This window comes from Cheilinus undulatus, linkage group 13 (genome assembly GCF_018320785.1).
Source record: "Cheilinus undulatus linkage group 13, ASM1832078v1, whole genome shotgun sequence".
NCBI lineage: Eukaryota > Metazoa > Chordata > Actinopteri > Labriformes > Labridae > Cheilinus > Cheilinus undulatus.
In genome coordinates, this window is record NC_054877.1 from 32,961,140 (window position 1) to 32,982,379 (window position 21,240).

At 36.9% G+C, this 21,240-nt stretch overlaps 2 protein-coding genes across 2 annotated transcripts in view; one reads left to right on the forward strand and one right to left on the reverse strand.

The window, feature by feature from the left end:
* Positions 1-437: 437 nt before the first annotated feature.
* On the forward strand, positions 438-14,148 carry gtf2b (general transcription factor IIB). The gene is made up of 7 exons (XM_041802438.1): positions 438-516; positions 2,432-2,544; positions 5,038-5,171; positions 5,563-5,709; positions 6,356-6,485; positions 7,130-7,411; positions 13,593-14,148. Exons 1-7 carry the CDS (start codon positions 500-502, stop codon positions 13,724-13,726), a joined length of 957 nt encoding a protein of 318 aa, XP_041658372.1. The 5' UTR covers positions 438-499; the 3' UTR covers positions 13,727-14,148.
* A 131-nt stretch (positions 14,149-14,279) lies between these two features.
* Positions 14,280-21,240, reverse strand: part of pkn2a (protein kinase N2a) — a 45,487-nt gene continuing 38,526 nt past the window's right edge. Inside the window, exons 16-23 of the mRNA XM_041802437.1 lie at positions 19,109-19,200; positions 18,847-19,023; positions 18,667-18,729; positions 18,497-18,573; positions 18,202-18,344; positions 17,952-18,059; positions 17,694-17,774; positions 14,280-16,084 (exon numbers count right to left, since the gene is read on the reverse strand). Of these exons, the coding sequence (XP_041658371.1) occupies positions 15,881-16,084; positions 17,694-17,774; positions 17,952-18,059; positions 18,202-18,344; positions 18,497-18,573; positions 18,667-18,729; positions 18,847-19,023; positions 19,109-19,200 (945 nt within the window). The 3' untranslated portion in view covers positions 14,280-15,880. The remainder of the gene's footprint in view (positions 16,085-17,693; positions 17,775-17,951; positions 18,060-18,201; positions 18,345-18,496; positions 18,574-18,666; positions 18,730-18,846; positions 19,024-19,108; positions 19,201-21,240) is intronic.

Sequence of the window (21,240 nt, forward strand, 5' to 3'; positions counted from 1 at the left end):
TTAGAGTTTAAAAAATCAGAATCAGACAATAAAAACTGTAAAAAAAAAAAAAAAAAAAAAAAAGGATAGAAACGGTAGCATTATACAATTAATCTGTCATTATTTTATATCATATCATATCATCATATCAAACAGGTACTGAGTAAGGTAAAGGTGCGTTTGCCTGTATTTTATGTTAAGGTTTATCTTTATGTTATGGGTTTGTTGCAGATTGCGTAACAGAATATTAACTAACATTCTGTAATTTAAATTCGCCACATAGTTAACCCATTAAATTTATATTCCTAAAATTTTGCGGAATGTTTGTTATGCAAAAAATTGCGGACGTAACACAGTTGAACACTTCTTCAGCTCATCGGTGCCGTTTCGACAAAACGCGTATACACACTGTTTGTACCTACATACTCCCCGTACTGTAGTGGTGACGTGACCAGAAAAGGTTATATATAGGGGTGCCGCAGTCGATTGTTTCTTTGACACAGGCGGAGTGAGGAGTGACATGGCGTCGACGAGCCGGTGCGTAGGAACTTCAACATGTTTCAATACCTTCAATACGTTTTTCTTTATGTGTAGCTCCCAGGATGTAAATTCCATAAAACTTTTTTAGCTTGACTTGATGAACGACGCTTGTTCTTAACTTGAAACACCACGCCCATGCTTTTACCTTTGTGTGACGGTGCTGAGAAACGGCTAGGTGGTTAGCTAGCTGGTTAGATGTTGCCAGAAGTCGCTATCTGTATCGCTTTAAAAAATCCTTAACGGTCGTTTCTGCGTTCAATGGCGCTGTTTCTTTATTACAATGTTTATGTCGCTCACATAGCTGTCTTGCTTGTGAACTTGGCATTATAACAAACCGTTGATATGGCGCATAGATGACACTAATGCTAACATTTCAAACAACAGTCTCATAAACACCAGTTGTAAGTCAACAGTACTTTATGTCTGCGTCTGTTGTAAACACATGCAAATCTGTACCACTGTCTACACCTAGCCTCTACGCAGCTGTAGTCGGCGGAAACGTCGCACTTTTAATTCGTTGCTTTCGTGTAGGGTTGTCATGTTACCACAGATTTAATCTACTACATTGTTTAAATACATGGTATATAAAAACAAACTATATCGATAGCTGTTTTGATACTACCGTAAGAAAAAGTAGAGGTCATAGGCACTCTAATGGGTAATCTCTCGTTTGAAAAGGATGAAAAATAACACCGTTTTGACACATCATCGTAACGCTCTGGTATTCATTGGGTTTGGTCCAGAACTCAAAATATGCCTGTTGTCATTGTTATGTCATAATAACTGCAATGATAAGTTGATCGATTAGTTTTTTGTTGTAGTAAGCAAATAATCAAAACAGTCATTAATTTTAATGATGATTTCAACATTTGTTTGCATATAAAACCCACAGACAGGTATGTGGAAAAGTCAACAAGACAAAGATATAAACGCCGCCGAGACCTAATTTAGTAAAAATCATATTGTGTAGGACTAAGACTAGTAACAGTAGTCTGTCCATTAAACTTTTCAGCTGTTTTACTCTGTTCTGTGTCTACACACCCCCCATTTGTATCTGTAACATCATTTGCCATATTGTTATATATCACATCGTCTAATATTTATTTTCTTAAACTTAAAAAAGAACATGTACCACTCTAACTGCCTCTTTTTTTCTCCCCCAACTTTTGATTTGACACTTTATGATCTTGCCTTCTGGTTTGCCTGTTAAGATCTTCTCTGTTTAATACTGTTGATGATTCTTCTTTTTCTTCTTCTTCTAAAAGTTTTAATTACTGTTATTGTTGTTATTATTATTCAGTCAGTAGCTAAAATATTTTTTGTTATCTGTAATCCATGTCCCTGCTTTTAGTCCTGACTAATGGATAACAAGCATTAGAGAGCAAACATCTTGGCTAAGTCATCTTGTGTATAATTAGTGTAATGCTTATGATATTAGATATTGAGGTACTTTATTAGTTATTTCCTCTTTTTCCAGTTTTTATACATGAGTCTTTAGCAATGTTATTCTACTTTTGTGTCCAGACCTCTGCATCTCTCTCTCTTGATTAAGTTGTTAAAATTTTCAATACATCCATAATCTTTGAAACCACAGGTTTTAAACAAAACATATGTTCAAATGATTGATAGTGTGAAAAAAGAACCAAAACTTCAAAAACTCAAATGTTAAGTCATATTTTCAACTAAAAGCAGCTGTGAAAAAAGACGGTTCTGTCTAGAATGCACCACAACATTGGCAACATTTTGTTAATGAAAAATTGTCAGTGTTTTGTGCAGTTTAGGCAAAAGGTAGGAAGTGTCATTTTTGTTCATAAAAAAAAATGAAATTGATTTTGGTTATGGTGGGTTAGAAACAGGCGCCAATAAGGTTTGATGACCTCTCGACTGTCACTTTACTGTTGTCTTGTTTCAGTGGAGATGGCCTGGCCCTACCCAGAGTTACCTGTCCTAACCATCCAGATGCCATACTGGTGGAAGACTACAGAGCAGGGGACATGATTTGCCCTGACTGTGGACTTGTAGTAGGTCAGTAAATCCACTATAAAGAAATGTGATTTTGCTTTTGAATTGTGTCATATGAACACTTCCTTCTTTTTCAATTTGATTTCCTGCCCTAGTTTTTTTTTTCTTTCAATATCTTCCCTCAGCTGAACATTGTTGAAGTTGGTCTCAAATTAGTTTTTACCCTCAGTTTTCTTTAAAAATGATTCTCCTAACCCAGTTTGATTGGTTTTTAGATTATATTTATCAAATATTTTTCTGAATATGAACATCAGCTGATTTGAAGGCAGAACAAGGCCGTCATTGCCAAAGAAGCTGCAGTTGGAAATGTGTACTTTTTCTCTGCAATGCCATTAAGATTATGGTCTCTGTATATAAATCTACAGTATTGAGCAGCACTGTTAAGTTTCTGTTTTATTTAGAAAAAAAACAAAACAAAACAAGGTTAATAAGTCCTCATTTAAACAACAGTTTTAATGCCCCTGCTGCAGAGACTTCTCTCTCCAACTCAATATAAATAGCACAAATCTAATAATCTTTATGCTGAGAAAATGTCAGTATTATTCTTGATAAACTGACCATTGACTATTTTTCATTGTTGCACAGATTTGGCATGTAATTTATTTGGTCTAGTACTTGATTTGTTTTTTAAACCAGAGAAATGACTTAAAATGGTAAGGACTGTCTTTCAGTGAAGAAGATAATTAATACCAAAATCTTGGACTGTAAACAAATATTTTTGTAACAACATTTTAATAAAGATAGGCTCAAAGCTAGAACCCTGTTAACATGCAATGCAGACAGTAAGACAGCAACTCTGTGAGGAGCACAGTGTCTTCCTCTAATGAGCCCTCTGAGTACGCAGCAGGTCAGATGGGAGACGAGATGCAAGCTGCTCTCTGATGAACATTAAGCTGCCCTCTGTTCCTGTTCCTGTTGCTCTGTCTGGATCTCTAAGGAGATGAATGTCACTCTGCCTCCAGATATTAGAAAGACTGATGGTAAAAAAATAGCCTGACAGGATTAAAACATCAGAAATCTAATCCTTGCCCATGTTTGTCTAAAAACAGAAAGACAAATATTTCCCCTGCATTATCAATTCTTTTACAACTGATACCTCTTAGATTCTAGTTTATGGATGTTTCATTCATTTTGAACATATTTTATTCAATGTTTCTGCATCACAAGATAAACTGATATGATGAGACAAAAGAGAGCGGAGAATATGTGAAAAAATTAAATCAGATTCAGAGCCAAAATACTTAAAATTCAGTGTTTAGCAGAATTAAAAGAGGATGATGGACAAGCCAAAGAAAGATGGTACATGACATTAAAGATTATTACAGTATCAGAGACCCAGACACCTCATGGTGTATTTTCATGAGGGAGTTGTGCTGAATGTCGTCATCCTGTTGTTAATTATTCCAGAGGGATGTCACACAGACACAAAGACCTGATGCTTGTTTGTGCAGCAAATTCACAGACTGTTTGATATTTTATCATATCAGTATTTAGTCCTTTTTTTCGTAATCAAGGGTACGAGAATTGACAATATTCTTGTGATGATTTTCTTGTCCCTGTAAACAGATATCAGCATAAAAGTAGAACTAATAATTCATGATAAACCAAACATTTAAACTTGAGCCACTTATTTTCTTAATACTGTGGTGAAAGCTGATGAGCGTTTAGACTCCCTGCTGCAAATCAGAAAACATCCAACTGACACTTAATAAAATGAACAAACATTCTGGTAGATGTTTTCCTCTCCTCTTGACACCAGACTTGAGACCCTGACTGTTTAAAAAGCTGCATCACGATGTTGCCATCAACAGTTTTTATTTCTGTTGATTGTGAGTAATTCACATTGAAATTGTTGAACTGCTGAACTTGGACACAAAAGACACATTGGCTCTACACTGGGATGTTGTGGATAAAGAAATGACTTCCATTTCCTTATGCCGTTTTCATTTGTTATGTAAACACTAAATGGAGAAGGGAGTTTTTCCTGAAAATCATTCTCAACAAAAATCAAATCAACGCCAACTTCTGGCTTCACTGGAATTATAAAGAAAAAAACATTGGTTCCCAGAGGTATTTGGCATCTGTCAACATACTGTATGAAAGAGGTGCTAAGATTGCTGAAGATCTGATGGTATGATAGTTTTAACTACCCAATTAATTAAGTGAAACTGAGTCTGTAAAATTTGTTGTTGCATTATACTTCATGTTTATACATTACTAAAGTAGGACATAAAAATATGTTTATCAGCAACACAGGTCATCCCCCACTCTCTCGCTCTCTTCCTATTTTCCGTCTCTGTTCATTGTCCTATCACAATAAAGGCGTTAAAGGAAAAATGATAAAATTAAAAAAGCTTCAGTGTTACAGTCCATCAAATAAACATAAAAATGTACCTATTTAAACTTTAAAAACACCTGATATAATTGACTAAGTATCCTTTCTTTGCTCCTTAATTGTCTCCTCTTTTTAAAATTGAACAAATCCTTTCTCCTCAGGGGATCGTGTTATTGACGTCGGCTCAGAGTGGAGGACGTTTTCAAATGAGAAAGCTCTCAAAGATCCATCCAGAGTGGGAGACGCCCAAAACCCACTACTCAATGGAGGTGACCTCACCACCATGATCAGCAAGGTAAGAAAAACAGGATCACCTGATGAAAACACGGCAAACTGATCAAAATAGCGCCATCATTTCCAGTTACACAACTTGAAGGGTATCAAACTATAATTCATCAACTACAACTCCAAGTGGTGTGAATATTTTTTTACTGCTATTTTATGTTTAAATAAACAAACATTTAAAGATGTGATGAGCCATTCATTCATAAACTGTTTTGATAACATCAGTATTTGCAGCATTCATATGATGCAGGTCTGTTAACTGAGGTGTAGTCAAACCGTAATAAAGAGACGGTTACGGTCTAGGAATATCAGCTGGAATCATTGTAAACCCCACCCTATTATTAAAACGGCATCTCTAAAAAATGGATGTAACTGTTGAGTATCTTCTGTTTTCACCACAGGGAACAGGCGCAGCTAGTTTTGATGAATTTGGTAACTCCAAGTACCAGAACCGGCGGACCATGAGCAGCTCAGACCGGGCCATGCTCAACGCCTTTAAAGAGATCAGCACCATGGCGGACCGCATCAACCTGCCCAGGAACATCGTAGTAAGATTTTCAGTCTTATAAAGTGATGGGAAAAAAAATTCCAAATAATCTGGATGACTTTAACTCTTCCTAAACCATCCTCTTCCTGGTTTGACTGAGATGCATTTAGTGACCTGTTGCTGTTTTTAGGACTTGGAACTTAAGTTTAAGTTGGGTTTTATTTTAAACCCGATAAGCAAATAAGCAAGAGAGATGAAACTGAAACCAACACTATGGTGTAATTCTGTGGTGTGTCATTGAAGTGTATAAAAACTTTACAGCAGAGCTTCTGCTTAAGTGGAAAACCACAGATGAACCTGAAACATGATTTTTCCTACGAAAGAGTCATGTGAAGATGTAGACATTTGTATATTGAATGTGTCGATTATAAAGGTGGAAATAACGTCTGTAGTTTTGTTGCCTTAAATCATGACACTGTGTACAAAGTACACAGAGATGTAAATATATATATTTATTTTTTACTATAAAGCCAAGAAAAAATATATAAAGAGACTTTTGTTTTCACCCGCTTTTAAAAGATTTTACTAATTACAAACAAATGATTCCAAAAAGTTGAAGACATGCAATTTTATGGTGAAACATGTTTTAGACCTTCATCGGGGGGGATATATTTGTGATGCGAGTGTGTCCAATTTTTGCTTTGTAGGACCGAACAAACAACTTATTCAAGCAGGTCTATGAACAGAAAAGTCTGAAGGGACGAGCTAACGATGCCATTGCTTCAGCCTGCCTCTACATCGCCTGCAGACAAGAAGGTGTACCGAGAACATTTAAAGGTCAGAATAAATCCTCTAATTTCTTTGTGAAATTTTTAGCAGAATTAAAGTGACACATCGGGGCTGCTCTTGAAGAAAAGTTGAAGGCAAAAATGATGCTTTATGAATATTTGCAACTCCAGAAACCTCAGTCTTTAGTTGAAAAAAACCTCACCAAAAGCTTTTTAAAAATTATTTAAAAACTGTCCCTCTTTGAGTTCTTTAGTGTTAGTGTTTCATGTTATAAAACCTCTGTTTTTAAATCAACTGTTAATTAAAACCCTAAAGGAAAAAATAATGTGGTGTAAATGTTAACATTGAAACCTTATTTACAGGTCTTCATACTTAAACAGAAAAGAAATTTTACATTTGGTTTTATTGTCATCATGAATGATTTGGATGTAGCTCTGTTCTTTCCTGGGAAAAAAAGCCCACACACTTCAGTGTTTCCCAGCAGAATTAATCTCTGCTGTGATTTGCCAGCATGAACCAAAGGCAATTAGATTCTTGTCCCTGTGGTTTTTAAAGATAAAACATCCGATTTATAAAAGCACAGGAAGTACAATTTAGTTTTTACTGCCTGACTGTGGCAGCTGCAGTACAGATGAAACGTGTTTCTTTCACTCACTTCCTCTAAACTTTCTCACTTCTCCTCCCCTCACCAGAGATCTGTGCTGTCTCCCGGATCTCCAAGAAAGAGATCGGCAGATGTTTCAAGCTGATCCTGAAGGCGTTGGAGACTAGCGTGGACCTGATCACCACCGGAGACTTCATGTCCCGCTTCTGTTCAAACCTCGGTCTACCCAAACAGGTACAGATGGCAGCCACCTTTATCGCCAGGAAGGCCGTGGAGCTGGACCTGGTGCCTGGCAGGAGCCCCATCTCTGTGGCTGCGGCCGCCATCTACATGGCCTCCCAGGCGTCTGCAGAGAAGAAGACTCAGAAAGGTGAGCAATCGAGCCATGAAGATTCTGTAGTAAACCTGAGTTTAAGAAACAGTTTCAGTTCAAGGATTTCATTTACTATCAGTGAATGGTTTTGTCAGATTTAAGTGTTTTTATCACCATGTTAATTAACTTACTTTGCAAAGAAGGATGATTTGATGTGGTTATTTGTGACTAACGACTGTTACTCATTATGTTTGTGCAATAGAAAGATGCTACAAGATGCATTGTTAGCAAGGCTGTTTAACAGCTGTCATGTTTAATATTTCTAATATATTAGTATTAAGAAAAAAGTTTTTAAGAATTTTATGTTACTTTCTGACAAAACATGCTATAAAATGATGCTATCTTTGTTATAATACGATCAATCGTATCAAAAGTACTCAAGCTTTAGAAAAATAGATCTACAGTCATATTTCAGAGCAAAGCTGAGAGCTGAAAGAGGTGATTGATTGACATAAAGAAGAAGTAAAATAATTGAGTGCCATTATGTAAACTAAGCAGTAAAATTGAGAAATAGGACACTATCTTCAGTTCTTTCTCTGCATTGACAATCTTAATAGCTAATTTACCTACAGCTTAACAAAAGGTGCTGGATTTTGTGTACACACAGTCATGTTTCATCCTGTCAGCCGTTTCTCTCTTCCTCTGCTTCTGTCAGTCCTACAGCCCTTGTATAGCCTCAGCAAAGCTCAGCTCATCTTCAAGTCTGTGAATGTCAGAGTTTAGTCAAGTTCCTCTTAAGTTTGAAAAAGATCCATTTGCATCTCCTACAGAGAGATATTTTTTTTTTAATTGTTTTTTTTTGTGAAAAAAAAAACATTTACAGAAAGACATCAGTTATCACATTACAACTTGTCATGAAATACACATTATTGAACATCTTAGGAGTTGTGTGTCTTTTCTTGTTTTTTTACTAACGCAAAAGAAAGTCCATTTTCTAGCAATAATACTCAACTTAAGCCAGAATGGAGAAAGAAACAAAAACATGAACAAAAACAAAAAGTAAAAAGGAAACCCTAGGAAATCCAAGCAGATGATATTTGGATATTAAACAGATTAAACAGCCTCATTCCTTAGCATCCATCAGATGCGCCAGAAAAGGGCCCCACACATCAAGGAAGAGGTCCTCCTTCCCAGCCACTCTATGAATTACCCGCTCATAGCTTGCCATTGTGCTCAACAGCTCTAGCCATTCTTTAAAAGTAGACATACTGGATGATTTCCAATGGCGCAAGGTAATCCTACAGCCAGTCATCAAGGCCAGACAGCACCACAATTTTTTCTGTTTTGTTAATTCAACATTATCTGGTAGTATTCTGAAAAGGGATAAAGTGGGATTTTTGATCAAATTAATATTAAACAACTTATTCAGGAAAGAAATTATTTTAACCCACATTGTTTCTGTCCTATCACAGTGATATAGCATATGCACCAGGGTTCCTACCTCTTTTTCACATCTCCAGCATGTGTCACTATTCCTGAGTTTAAGTCGTGCCAATTTAGAGGGAGACCAATAGGATCTGTTTAAGATCTTATAAAAAATTAGTTGTGATTGTGCTTCACGTGAATGGCAAAACCATGAAGCAAATATTTGTTTCCAGTTATCATCTGAGATCTCCTGATCCAGGTCCCTCTCCCAACACCTCTTCAGTCCATCTAGTTTTGGCACTTGTGTGCTTCTAACATATTCATAAAATTTTGATGCTCCCTTAGTTTTCTGTTCCATCTTAAGTGAAATCTCCTGAATGCCTGTGTTCCCTTTGAGCATATAATTTTTATTTGCAAGGAAGCAATGTCTAATTTGTAAGAATTTCCAAAATTCAGAGTTATCCAACTTATATTTGTTTTTAATTTCATCAAATGAGCTGAATCCTGCCTCATCCATCACATCTCCAATAGTGTGAATGCCGGCTCCAATCCATTTATGCCAAACAATACTCTTTTTATCTATTAAGAGCTTTTTATTATACCATAAGGAAGATCTAGCTGTTAATGATGGATCAGATTTTGTTATTTGGTGTGCCCTTTGCCAGGATTCTCTAGCAAAGACTAGCACAGGATCTTTAATTGGAGCCGGCCTGTCTGTCTGTGAAAGGAACGTCTCAATAGAAAAGGGATGTACCAACTGCTGCTCAATTTTGACCCAAGAAGGGACCTTAGCTGGAGGAAGGTGTATTTTAGTCAGTTGAGACAGAGAAAAAGATAGATGATACCAATCTATCCTTGGTAAAGATAACCCCCCACTATCTTTTGATGCATAAAGTTTTGACTGATTGAATCAAGGTTTTTTTCCAGCCCAAACAAACTTTTCTATCATCTGATTATATGTTTTGATAAGTGTGGGAGGAAAATGTAGCGGTAACATGCAGCTAACATAATTAATCTTAGGAGTTATAATCATTTTTATCAGGTTAAGTCTTCCCATCAGGGAGATTTTCAATTTAGCCCAATTCTGTAGCAATATCTGGGTTTTCTGAATAATTGGTGATAAGTTAGTCTCCAATATATTTTCCAGACCTGGTGTCAGCTTGATGCCTAAGTATATTAAGCCTTCCGGTTTCCACCTAAACTTCCAATTATTTTTGAGATGCATAGGGAACATCCTTGAAAGAGGCATGGCCTCAGATTTACACCAGTTGACTGAGTATCCTGATATCTCAGAGAACAGGTCTATCACAGCACACATTTCGGGGACTGCCAACTCTGGATTACTGGATATCATTAAAATATCATCATTGCTGTTACTTCATAAAGCTACTGCCAGGGGTTCAAGAAAGAGGGCAAATATTAGGGGTGACAGAGGCGACCCCTGTCTTACCCCACGGTTTAACTTGATTTGAGGAGATACTATCCCATTTGTTAGTACTGTGGCTGATGGATCAGTATACATCAACTTGACCCATTTCCTAAATACTGGGCCAAAACCGAATTTTTCCAAGGTATGGAACAAAAAAGGGAATTCTACCTTATCAAACGCCTTCTCTGCGTCCAAAGAGAAGGCAACTACTGGCTTGTCATTATTTCTCATCTTCCAAATGATATGCAACAGTCTGCGTAAGTTATCTGCAGAATTTCTGCCTCTTATGAACCCAACCTGATCCTGATGTATAAGTAATGGTGCCACTTCTTCCAATCTTGATGTTAAAACTTTAGCAAGAATTTTTTCATCTACATTTATAAGTGAAATCGGGCGATAATTGGCACACTGTTGCGGATCTCTTCCTTTTTTATGTATTAGTGTAATTATGGCCGACCTCATACTTTCAGGTAATTTTCCTCTATGTAACGCATCTTTATAAACGTTTAATAATCTTGGGGCAAGTACATCTATGAATCTACAGTAAAAATCTACCGTAAACCCATCATTCCCTGGAGCTTTCCCCTTTCTGAGATCCCTTATTGCTTTTTTAATTTCTTCAACAGAAATATCTTCTTCTAGAAATGATTTGTCATCTTGTGTTAACACTGGTAAAGTAACTGAAGAGAAGAAACTGTTCACTTTACTCTCATCTATCTCTCCCTGAGAAGTGTATAAATCTTGATAGAATATTCTGAATGTAGAATTTATATCTTTTTTGTCTGTAATGAGGTTCAGAGAGATTGTTTTAATATTTTAAATGCTATGTGTTCATTGGCTTTATCTGCACCTGCACTGTGTTCAGGCTGGTAATTCAAAACAAGATATTTCCTAATATTGGATGCCTAGGATTTATTTTCTGTTGCTGTGGCAACAGAAGACAAGTCCTAAACATGTATCGATATCATTCGTTTTCTTCTATTATCATTGAAGTAAATATTTCTAGTATTGTGACAACATGATTTCAAAGTAAATTTTCATTACTGTATTTATTTCCTTTTATTTAGTGCCTGGAGGATGTCCACTTTACAGGCATCTGAGATTTTTGGCAGTTTTCCTTCACATTTCCTTGTAATTATAGTCTCAAGCTTTTTGATTTAAATCAGATCAGATAAATGATCAAATAGTTGACACATAATTCTTTTGGGCTAATATGACAGACTGATAACAACATACCTAGGACCAAAACGGCTAAATTAAGTTAATATTCTGTATACTAATTTATGTATGATGCAGGGGACTGTACGAAAACTGAAAATAAAAAAATGTATTTTAACAGCAGTGTCAGTTTGAAACAGTGTCTGCCTCTTAAACAAGGTTGTCATTTATTTTATTATATATTTATAATATATTCATTATATAATGAAACGGCACAGCATAAGTTTTGTAAATCCACTGTAGTTCAGATTTACGAACTGACAAAACAAACTACCCTTTTTCTGATCAAGGTCATTTGATAATGAACTATTAGATTTTAGGACCAATTAAAACCTCTAATGAGTAGTCTTGATTTTGGATCGAATTTCAACGTCACCATGTTCTTCTGCTTTGATTTTGTCCTGTTTTACTTCTGCTTTAGAAAACTTTACTAAAACAAAACTTAACACTAAAGATGCATCATTTTAGGGGTTTTATGATTTGGTTTAAAGATCTCTCATTGCTCTGACTTTTTTTTTTTTTTTTTTTTTTTTTTTAACATACACAAGAAGCAAAAACCACAGTGTTAATCTGACCTGTACATACACAGGGTTCCTACACACTTTTGAAAATCAAATTTAAGACTTTTACCTGAATTGAGAAAAACTAATACCACGTATAGCACAGTAAATGGTCAGAAAAATGAAGGCATATGAGATTCTCGGTACACTGGACCAGGGCTGAATTTTCTGATTTAATAACCTTTTTATGAAATGTCAAATGGTTAAGGGAAAATAGGTTTTTGGGTCATAAATGCCCAAATTTGATGATTTTAGCACATTTAATGCCTCTATTCTATTCTGTATGGTGATATCTATTATAACATATTTTAGCAGGTGTGTTAAGCTAATTCTAAACAGTTTAACTATTAAAAATCAGAATAATGCTTTTTGTCAGGGGAAGACCTGTTAAAATAAAGATGGGCTGCATTGAATTTTGAGCAACCTAGTAGCCCAGATGAACTAGACGTGAGTTTTACAACAGTATAAAATGTATTTAATCACAGTGAGTCAGATAAAAGCAGAGAGGGGTCTGGGGTCCTACCCCAGAAAATTTAAAACACCCAACACTGAATTCTCTAAATTCTGGAGAATACTTGTACAACAATTTGTCGAAGACGATGTTATAAGACTTTCTATGGCCATTAATTTCAAATATGCAATTTAAGACTTTGGAGAAAAAAATTAAAGCATTAAGAAAAAGTTAAAATTCAGTGAAAATCCAATCTTATCAAAAAAAGTGAGGCAAGTCAACAACATAAAGCATTCGCTCCTTCAATATGTCAAAGTCTTAACTCATAACTGATAATTAAAACAGATCTAACCTCAGGATCCACCACCACCTTCTTAAAGAGACATTGTGAACTAAATCTCCAACAAAAACCCCAGTCAAACCAATCAAATGTATTTCATGTAATATTTTGTAGTTTGGATCTTAGACGGAACAAAATACAGATGAGAACAACTGATATTACCACCTGAATGTTTTTTTGTTTTTAAATTCCACTTTTTATCTCGTTTTCATAATTTAAGAAAGATGGCACGTCCTAAAAATGGAATGTTTCTTGTTGCTTCCTCAGGACAAAGATTAAAACTCAAACATGTAATTATTGATGAATTAGGAGGTGATTATCTCCCTCTGAAAATGAAAACCGTCCTTTTAGAGATGCACTATATTGTTTTTTTGTAGATTTTCAAAATGCGGATATTCTATTGTAGCTGATACTGATATTTAAATGTAGTTCAGACCTAAGATTACAGTCCTTGAGACACAAAAATTTATAAATTTCAGACCTTAAAATGCACTTTTAAGTGTAAGGTATGATGATCAAAAAACTAAGACTCCTGCTGATGTGGGTCTGTTGGTCCAGCCTAAAACTCACCTACTTTGTAAGACCAATATTGACAGCTAGCTGATATAGGCAGGGTTTTTTTATAGCCAAAATAATGGCAGAAATGTAGATATCTGCTGATACGGATAATTCAGTTTTTAAGGTATTATCTGCCAATATTGCACTGATAATACCATGCAGCCTCAATCCCTCCAGCATGGGAAATGATGACAGTGGCTTGTATATTTCTAACAGATGAACAGATGTTTCAGGTTTATCCTGTGATGTTTCCACAGAAATCGGGGACATTGCCGGTGTCGCAGATGTCACAATCAGACAGTCCTACCGACTCATCTACCCGCGTGCCGCAGAACTCTTCCCTCCAGACTTTAAATTCGACACACCCGTTGATAAGCTGCCCCAGCTGTGAGGGCGACACTCCCTGCTCAGTGACAACGTTGTTCTGCTGTTCTTACAGGATTGTATTCTTTCTTTTTTAAAAAAATGTTTGTGTTGGATTAGGAAGGCTTCTCTCCTCCTTCCTAAGACTCAGAGCCTTTGTTGAGGCGCTCACAAGAAAAACAAACGGACACATTCCAGTGCTTAAACAGCTGGCAGACTGTGCTTACAGTATTTCATTTGACTGTGTATACTGTATCATGTTTATATGTCCACGTGTGAACATGTAACTGATGCTTGCAAATTTAGGCTGGTTTCATACTGTACACATTAAAGAGCTTTGTTTTTTTTTGTTTTTTTTAGAAAATGACCAGGTTCTATTTTGTTAGTTTGTTTGATCTGTTTCAAGTAATTTAAAAAAAATAAATGATTTTCATTAAAGAATTGTAATCAGCCCTTGCTTTCAGTGTTTGTACTATTTTATAAAACATATACTGGAACACATTAAAGCTCCTGGTCATTTTTTCTCCTCACTTAAAACATTTGGATGTGTTCAATGTCAGGGGTAAAAATCAGAGCAAAGACACTATTACAAATGTTTAATTTGTGCATTCATGATGGGCAACAAATGTCTGCAGAAGTCTTTTTCTACACTGGGATGAACAGCAACAGTTATGACTGAATGTTGGTGTACCATCCATCCATTATGTTTGTTCTGGCGACAACATGCACAAGCAAAGAATAAAAAAAACAAACTTTGTACAATCTATTTTCATCATTAAGAAACATGGATAATTAAAAACTATTGATAAAATTAGTGCTTTCAGCTTAACTGTGTACATACAGTATGTATATATAATATACCCTGCCCTCCCCCTGTACTGATTCGTCTCAACACGTCTCCAATATTTGAGTCAGTTTATGGAAAACATGCAAACAGCTGGTTTCACTGAAAATTCAACAGATCATTAACAGTGTGGGAAGCACAATCACTGAGTTAGTATGATCCCAAATAAACTGCTCAGCCCTCATTGATTCTTTTTCACCCCATCTGTCAGTCCATCAGTCAAAGCTTTTATTGAGAAACATGAAGAGGAGTCATTTTTCTGCTGCTTACAGAGGGACAGGATGCATTTGGTTTCGGTAGCTTTCAACTGTGTCACTTTAAACTTTGAGGTAACAGGAAAAATGGTTTCAAATACATCACAACTGGCTTTTAACTGAGGAACAAAAAACAACTGATCTTACCTCTGATGCCATTAATTTAATGTTCAAGTTTGAATGAACTGCTCCAGTCACAGAGCTATGTATAGACTGAGATCAACCTCAGTACTACTTGGCCACTAGAGGGCGCCAGATAGACAACAATATTAGATGCTTTATTTCTTACACTAAAGGTTGTGTCTTTTTAAGTTATGCATCTTTCTTTGAAAATTAAAGTAATTGATTTAATAGGTTGAGTAAGTGAAGTTAAAGAGAACCATCATTGTATGGGATGTGGATTAAGATCAGGGCACTAAAAGAAATGAAGTGAAAAGATTCTTGTTTGGATTTCAAGTGATGCAGCAGCAATAGTAGTCAGGATGTTAGTTGCAGTTGAGCGTTCGGTGACAATGCTTTGAGCACTTCTTGTTCACTGAACACCAGTTTGAGACATGATTGTGGCAGAAATGTCAAACTTTACAGTGAGATAAAATGTCCTAAAGCTGTGGCGAGGGCTTTGCAAATAAAGAAAACACGACAATAAAATACACGATTGAATATAATCTGTACAGGTCAAAAAAAAGTGACGACGGTGGCGCTGAATATCATGACTGTGATGTCGTCTCCTCAGAGTTCATATGAAAAACATTCTCAGTGGTCAGACAATGGACACGGCGACGTGTGCCGGAGGATAAAACATCTCCCTCCTCCTTCACTCTCCAACAACAGAGTTCATTTGTTTTCTGTTACTTTAAAAAAGTTCTTCATGTGGGTTAAAAAAATAAACTGGGGGTCCTCAGGAGGCTTCTGAACTCTTCTTCTCAATGGCACAGTTTAAGCCAAAGGCTTGGTGGCCATGTCTCTTCCTCTTCCTCAACGTTGTGGGCAAAGAAAGAGAAAAGTCATTGCTGCGTGGGCTGGTTCTCAGTGCGTCTATGTCTGAGCGGTGTATGTTTGTATAGAAGAGGGGGGTCAGGTGAAGCTAACACCAGTCAGCAATGTAGTCAAAGTCAGAGAACATGTTCTGCTCCTCGGAGCACAGCACTCGGGGTTCCCTGGGCGGGGTTAAGATCGGAGCCTCTGAGGTAAATTCATCATCAAAGTTGCTGACGTCGTTGGCACCCTGAATTGTCGGCACGAACGGCGGCTTCACCTTCTTGGCCAGCAGTCCGTTCCAATCCATGTTCTGAAAAAGAATCACAGGTAAAGCGTCGATTTACTTATTAAGGGAGAGTGAGATATCTTGGAATACATGCTTTAGGAAAGAAGACTGAAGTCAAATGATGAGAATTATACCACTCATGACTATTTAAAAGATTCAGCTAATGAGCAGAATTACTGAAAACAGGAAGAAACAGTTACCTCTATGTCCAAACCCCCCCCAAAAATAATCACATGTGGACACAGTCATAGTGACAACACCCACTGGTTACTGTAAGTGAATTTTGAACAGAAGTTACCATAATAAAAATGTCTAACTTTGGGTCAATCTAGTAACAGAACAAGAGCAGAAGCTGGCCTTTAGCCTCTTAATAAACAGTAATAATGTACATGCCTGCAGTCGTATCAGCCCCACTTATGTTTAACTCCTCTTTGATACAGTTAGTCAGTACAGATGAGTTATAAAAAAACAATCAACCCATACAGTGTGTACTAATGTAGACAAAATCTTTTCAAACTCTTATAAATATTTATTTCTGGTGCCTAATGAACATTTGAACATGGGTTGTGACTTTAGCAACCAGCCTCAACTAGTTCCCAAGGAACTAGTGTTCCTGTCTTCTGCATTGGCATCATTTTCCACCACGAAGCTTTATTCCAACACCTCTACAGACTACTTTCTAAAATCTCAAAATAGTCTCTTAAATACATGATTATAAGTGTGAATTAATAGAGGATCAATTAGAGTGCTAAGTTTTTGGTTTGATGGCTGACATAAAGATCATAAACACAACCTTAATAAACTTCTTTCTATGACTGCTACATGCTACATCCATTGTGGTAGCAGTTTCAGTTCAGCTCCTTTTCTTGTCAGTTCATTTGTGGTATGTTTAACAGTACACACTGAATGAACACTCTGTTGTTGTCACAAATCTACAAGTTGGTCTTCTCTTTCTGATGCCCAACTAAAATTTACACTTCAAGTTTACTGTCATTGCAATGGCTGTGTTTGTTGTGCTTCCTCCTTCAGTCCGCTTGCTTACTGATCATTCTGTGCTATAATCCTCCTCATGCCTGCTTGGCTGTTTTCATTGCTGTCCCCATAGAACAGGATTTCTGACCATACATATTGAACATCTTTAAAATTTTCTTTAAAAAGAGGGAAATTCACTCTTCACACACCACAGAAAAATCTGGCACGATAATCTATCGAACGATCTGATCATCTGATTTTCGCTGACTTAAGGGGGGAATCTTGGCACAATTATTGGAGTTTGTGCCACGTCTTAAGAAAAAACATAATAAATTAAGAATGTGAAACTACATTTTGAAGCCTCACTGTGGTGATGTAGAAGTCAGATGGCAGTGGTTTAGCTCCTTCACAGCCTAATATTAGCTTTTGGCTTTTGGCTTAAAAAATGATGAAAGTAGTGCTAATCAGCAAGATTATCTCCCTGAACAAAACATGTTAGTGTCAAACTTTTTATCCACAGAGCTTTTTCTCAGTAATAATCTAAAAACCCATGGAATAAATGCATAAGCTTTTGGTGGGTGGGATCCGCGTAATACTAACTTCAGGTTGAGCAAACAAAAATACGTAATCGCAACACTTTTTACTTGCTTTTGATTCTTACCCTGAAGAATAGATGTTTCTTAACCTCCTCCGCATCCTTCTCTCCTGCTCCCAGTCGTCTCTCAGGACTCCTCCTCAAAAGCTGAACACAAGGAGAAGCAAACATTATAATATAAATATCAAACAGACTGATTTTTGAGAAAATACTGATCAGCGAAACCCTCTTCATCTCTGAAAAGTGATGAAGAGTTTACCCTCTTCTGATTATTGAATTGTTTTAAACATGGTGATTTAAGAATGTTTTAGTGTATGTACACACCCTTCTCATGATGGAGATGGCCTCTGTCGACAGGAATCGTGGGTAGCGAACTTCATCATTTACAATGCTGTCAAACACCTCCTCCTCATCATCACCAGGGAAGGGCGACTGAAAGAGATGAGCGACAATAAAAGAGATGAAAATGTGACAACAGCAATAGCTACAATTCAGCATGACTCAACAACATGTGGGAGTACGAGATCTTTCTCTCTCCACTATTGTCTTTAACTTAAAGTGAAAATGCACAAACCTCTCCAACCAGCATCTCAAAGATGAGGACACCGAGCCCCCACCAGTCCACAGCACGGGTGTACGATGTTTCAGTCAGAACTTCAGGAGCCAAAAACTCTGGTGTGCCGCAAAATGTGCTGGTTCGATCCCTGAAACCCATTCCTGATAAAAAAAGACACCACAGAAAGAGGACCTTTGAGATGCAGAATTCCTTGAAAATAAACTTTTAATTCTGTTAACTGTTACACCCATTTTAGGCTGGTAGTTTCACAGTCAGTTTAAAGCTTTGTAATTCAAAGTTTAGTTCTTTTTACCTTCTTTGCAAAGCCCAAAGTCAGCGATCTTCACATAACCCTCTGTGTCCAGTAGCAGGTTGTCAAGCTTCAAATCTCTACAAAATTTAAAAAAAAAAACCAGTATTTTAAAAGCTTCATACTCCTAAAATATAAGGCTCTGTACTGAAGGACTCCTTTAAACTGCTCACCTGTACACAATCTTATGTTCATGCAGGAACTGTAATCCCAATACGACACAGGCAGCATAAAATCTGCAAGGCCAGAAAAGACAGCGTTAATGAAATATAATGAGTTTAACAGCAGAATGTGAAGAAAACAGAGGTAGAGATAGAATGGTATTTGTTTATTGTATGTTAAAGTTTACTCACACAGCCCTGGGCTCAGAGAAAACATCAGCGTGAATGTGCATCATCAAGTCACCTCCCGCTGCATACTCCATAACAAAACAAACGTGTTCTTGCGTCTGGAAACATGCAAACAGATTGACCAGGAAGGGGTGGCGAACGCTGTTGACCGTTTCGAAAATCCTCTTCTCACACATCAGGCTGGAACAGCGAAAGGTAGAGTTAAACCAACTTAATTCCTTCACATTTCCAATTATTTGGGCCATTGCTGAGAGTCTGAGTTTACCTGTCCACCTCGTCACGAGCCACAATGTCGCCTTTCTTCAGAGCTTTGATTGCAAACATCTCGCCAGTGCTTTTATATTCTGCTAACAACACCTGAAGGAGAGGACGCACAGGCAAGAGACACTTCAGGAAATGTTTTAACTTTCTGTCTGCTTGTTTGATGGGAAACTAATATACACTTATGCTCACAGGACTTTATTTTATTCATTTATTTAACCAGAAGTATTCCCATTGAGTAAAAATCTCTTTTACAAGGGAGTCCTGCCCAAGACAGCAACAGACCATAACAAGATTAGATCAGTCAACTTATCAGCGGCTTAGAGTGGAAAAACATGCACTTATACTTGTCAAATGTTCAGTAATTCTGGCTAAAAATCTCCCAAACCAATGAAACATTCAGGCTAAAAATGACCCTGAGCTATGACCAAGATGGTGGAGCAAAATGTTCCACTGTTCTATTGTATAAGGAAGACAAAAACGATCCCATTCAAAAACACAATGATGGGTGCAAAAACCCAGAGCAGAGACAAATTGCAAGGCAGCATGGAACTGAGTCCCAAATTTTCAGAGAAGATGAAGCAGAACGAATGTAAAGAAAATCGCTGTGATCAATTACAGACCTAAATGTTGCTCAAATTAGTTTCTTCCTTGCATCAACAGAAAAACAGCATTTATCTTGGTTAGAGACTGAATTTGACGCTCAGTTTCTTTGTAAGACAATAAATATGTTGACTAAAAGACAGATTTTCTTTCAGTCAAAGCCAGGGTATTTATACAGTGCTTAACAAATTTAATAGACCACCTGTCATAAAAACGAGAAAAAAAAAATTTTTTAGAAATCTTTCAAAAACTTGTTTAAAACTAAAAATGTTATTGTTATTTATTTGGCAAATAACAAACTGAAACAACTAAATAGTACTTTTTCCACACATAATAACCAAAAAACTTAATATTTTGTATGGCCTCCTTTGGCCTTGATAACAGCTTGCATTCTTGCTGGAATTATTTTTATGTACTTTTCCACAGTCTCTTTTGTTATTGGGTTCCAAATAGTTTCTAACTGTTCCCACAGACTTGCTTTAGATGAAACTTCTGTGTGATCAATCTTTGAATCTACTAAATCCCAAATTTGTTCAATAGGATTCAAATCCGGACTTTGCCAGTCCATCAGTTCCAGTACTCCAGCTTCCTTTTTCTTGGTCAAATGGTCTCTGCACAGCTTTGAAGTATGCTTGGGGTCATTGTCTTGTTGGTATATGAACCCACCACCAATCAGATTCAGTCCAGAAGGGATTCCATGATGCACTAAGATGTTGTGGTAGAAGTTCTTGTTCATGACACCATGGATTTTCACTAATTTGCCCACACCGTGTCCACAAATGGAACCCTCATACTGTAACGGAATCTCCACTGTGTTTCACTGTGGGTGCAATGCATCTGGCATCAAAACCTTCTCCAGCTTTTCTGCGGACATAAACACAACGATGCTGACTGAAGAGTTCAAACTTGAACTCGTCCGTCCAGAGTACCTTCTTCCAGTCATCAACAGTCCGGTGTTTGTGCTCTCTGGCAAATCTGAGGTGTTTCTGGATGTTTGCAGGCCTCAATAACAGCTTCTTAGCAGCTATTCTTCTCTTTAAGCCTTGTTCCGTCAGTTGTCTGCTTTGGTCATTCTGGAGACTTTCTCAGACTCTGATCTAGAAGCATTCATCTCTGCCTGAAGATCAGCAGTGGTCTTCCTTCTGTTTCTAGTACTTAAAATCTTGAGGTGTCTGACATCTGCTTCAGTTAACTTTCCTTTCCTGCCTCTTCCTTGGCGCATTTTGTAAGTACCAGTCTCGGCAATTGACTCCAAAGCATACTTGACCACACTGTGAGAACACTTTATGTCTTTCCTTATTTGTCTCAGAGACCATCCAGCATCATGAAGTGCTTTAATGCAAACTTTTTCATTTTCAGTGAACCCTCCACATTTTACCATTTTGAACAGGAATGAGGAATTTCAAACTGAATTCACCTTTTCATACCCAAATTTGAGCCGGCTCACTGGGCTTCTCTGAGAAGTCAGAAATTAATCAAGCATAACATTCAACCACTAAAACTCATTCTTCTCTTCAGGAATGCAAGTAAATA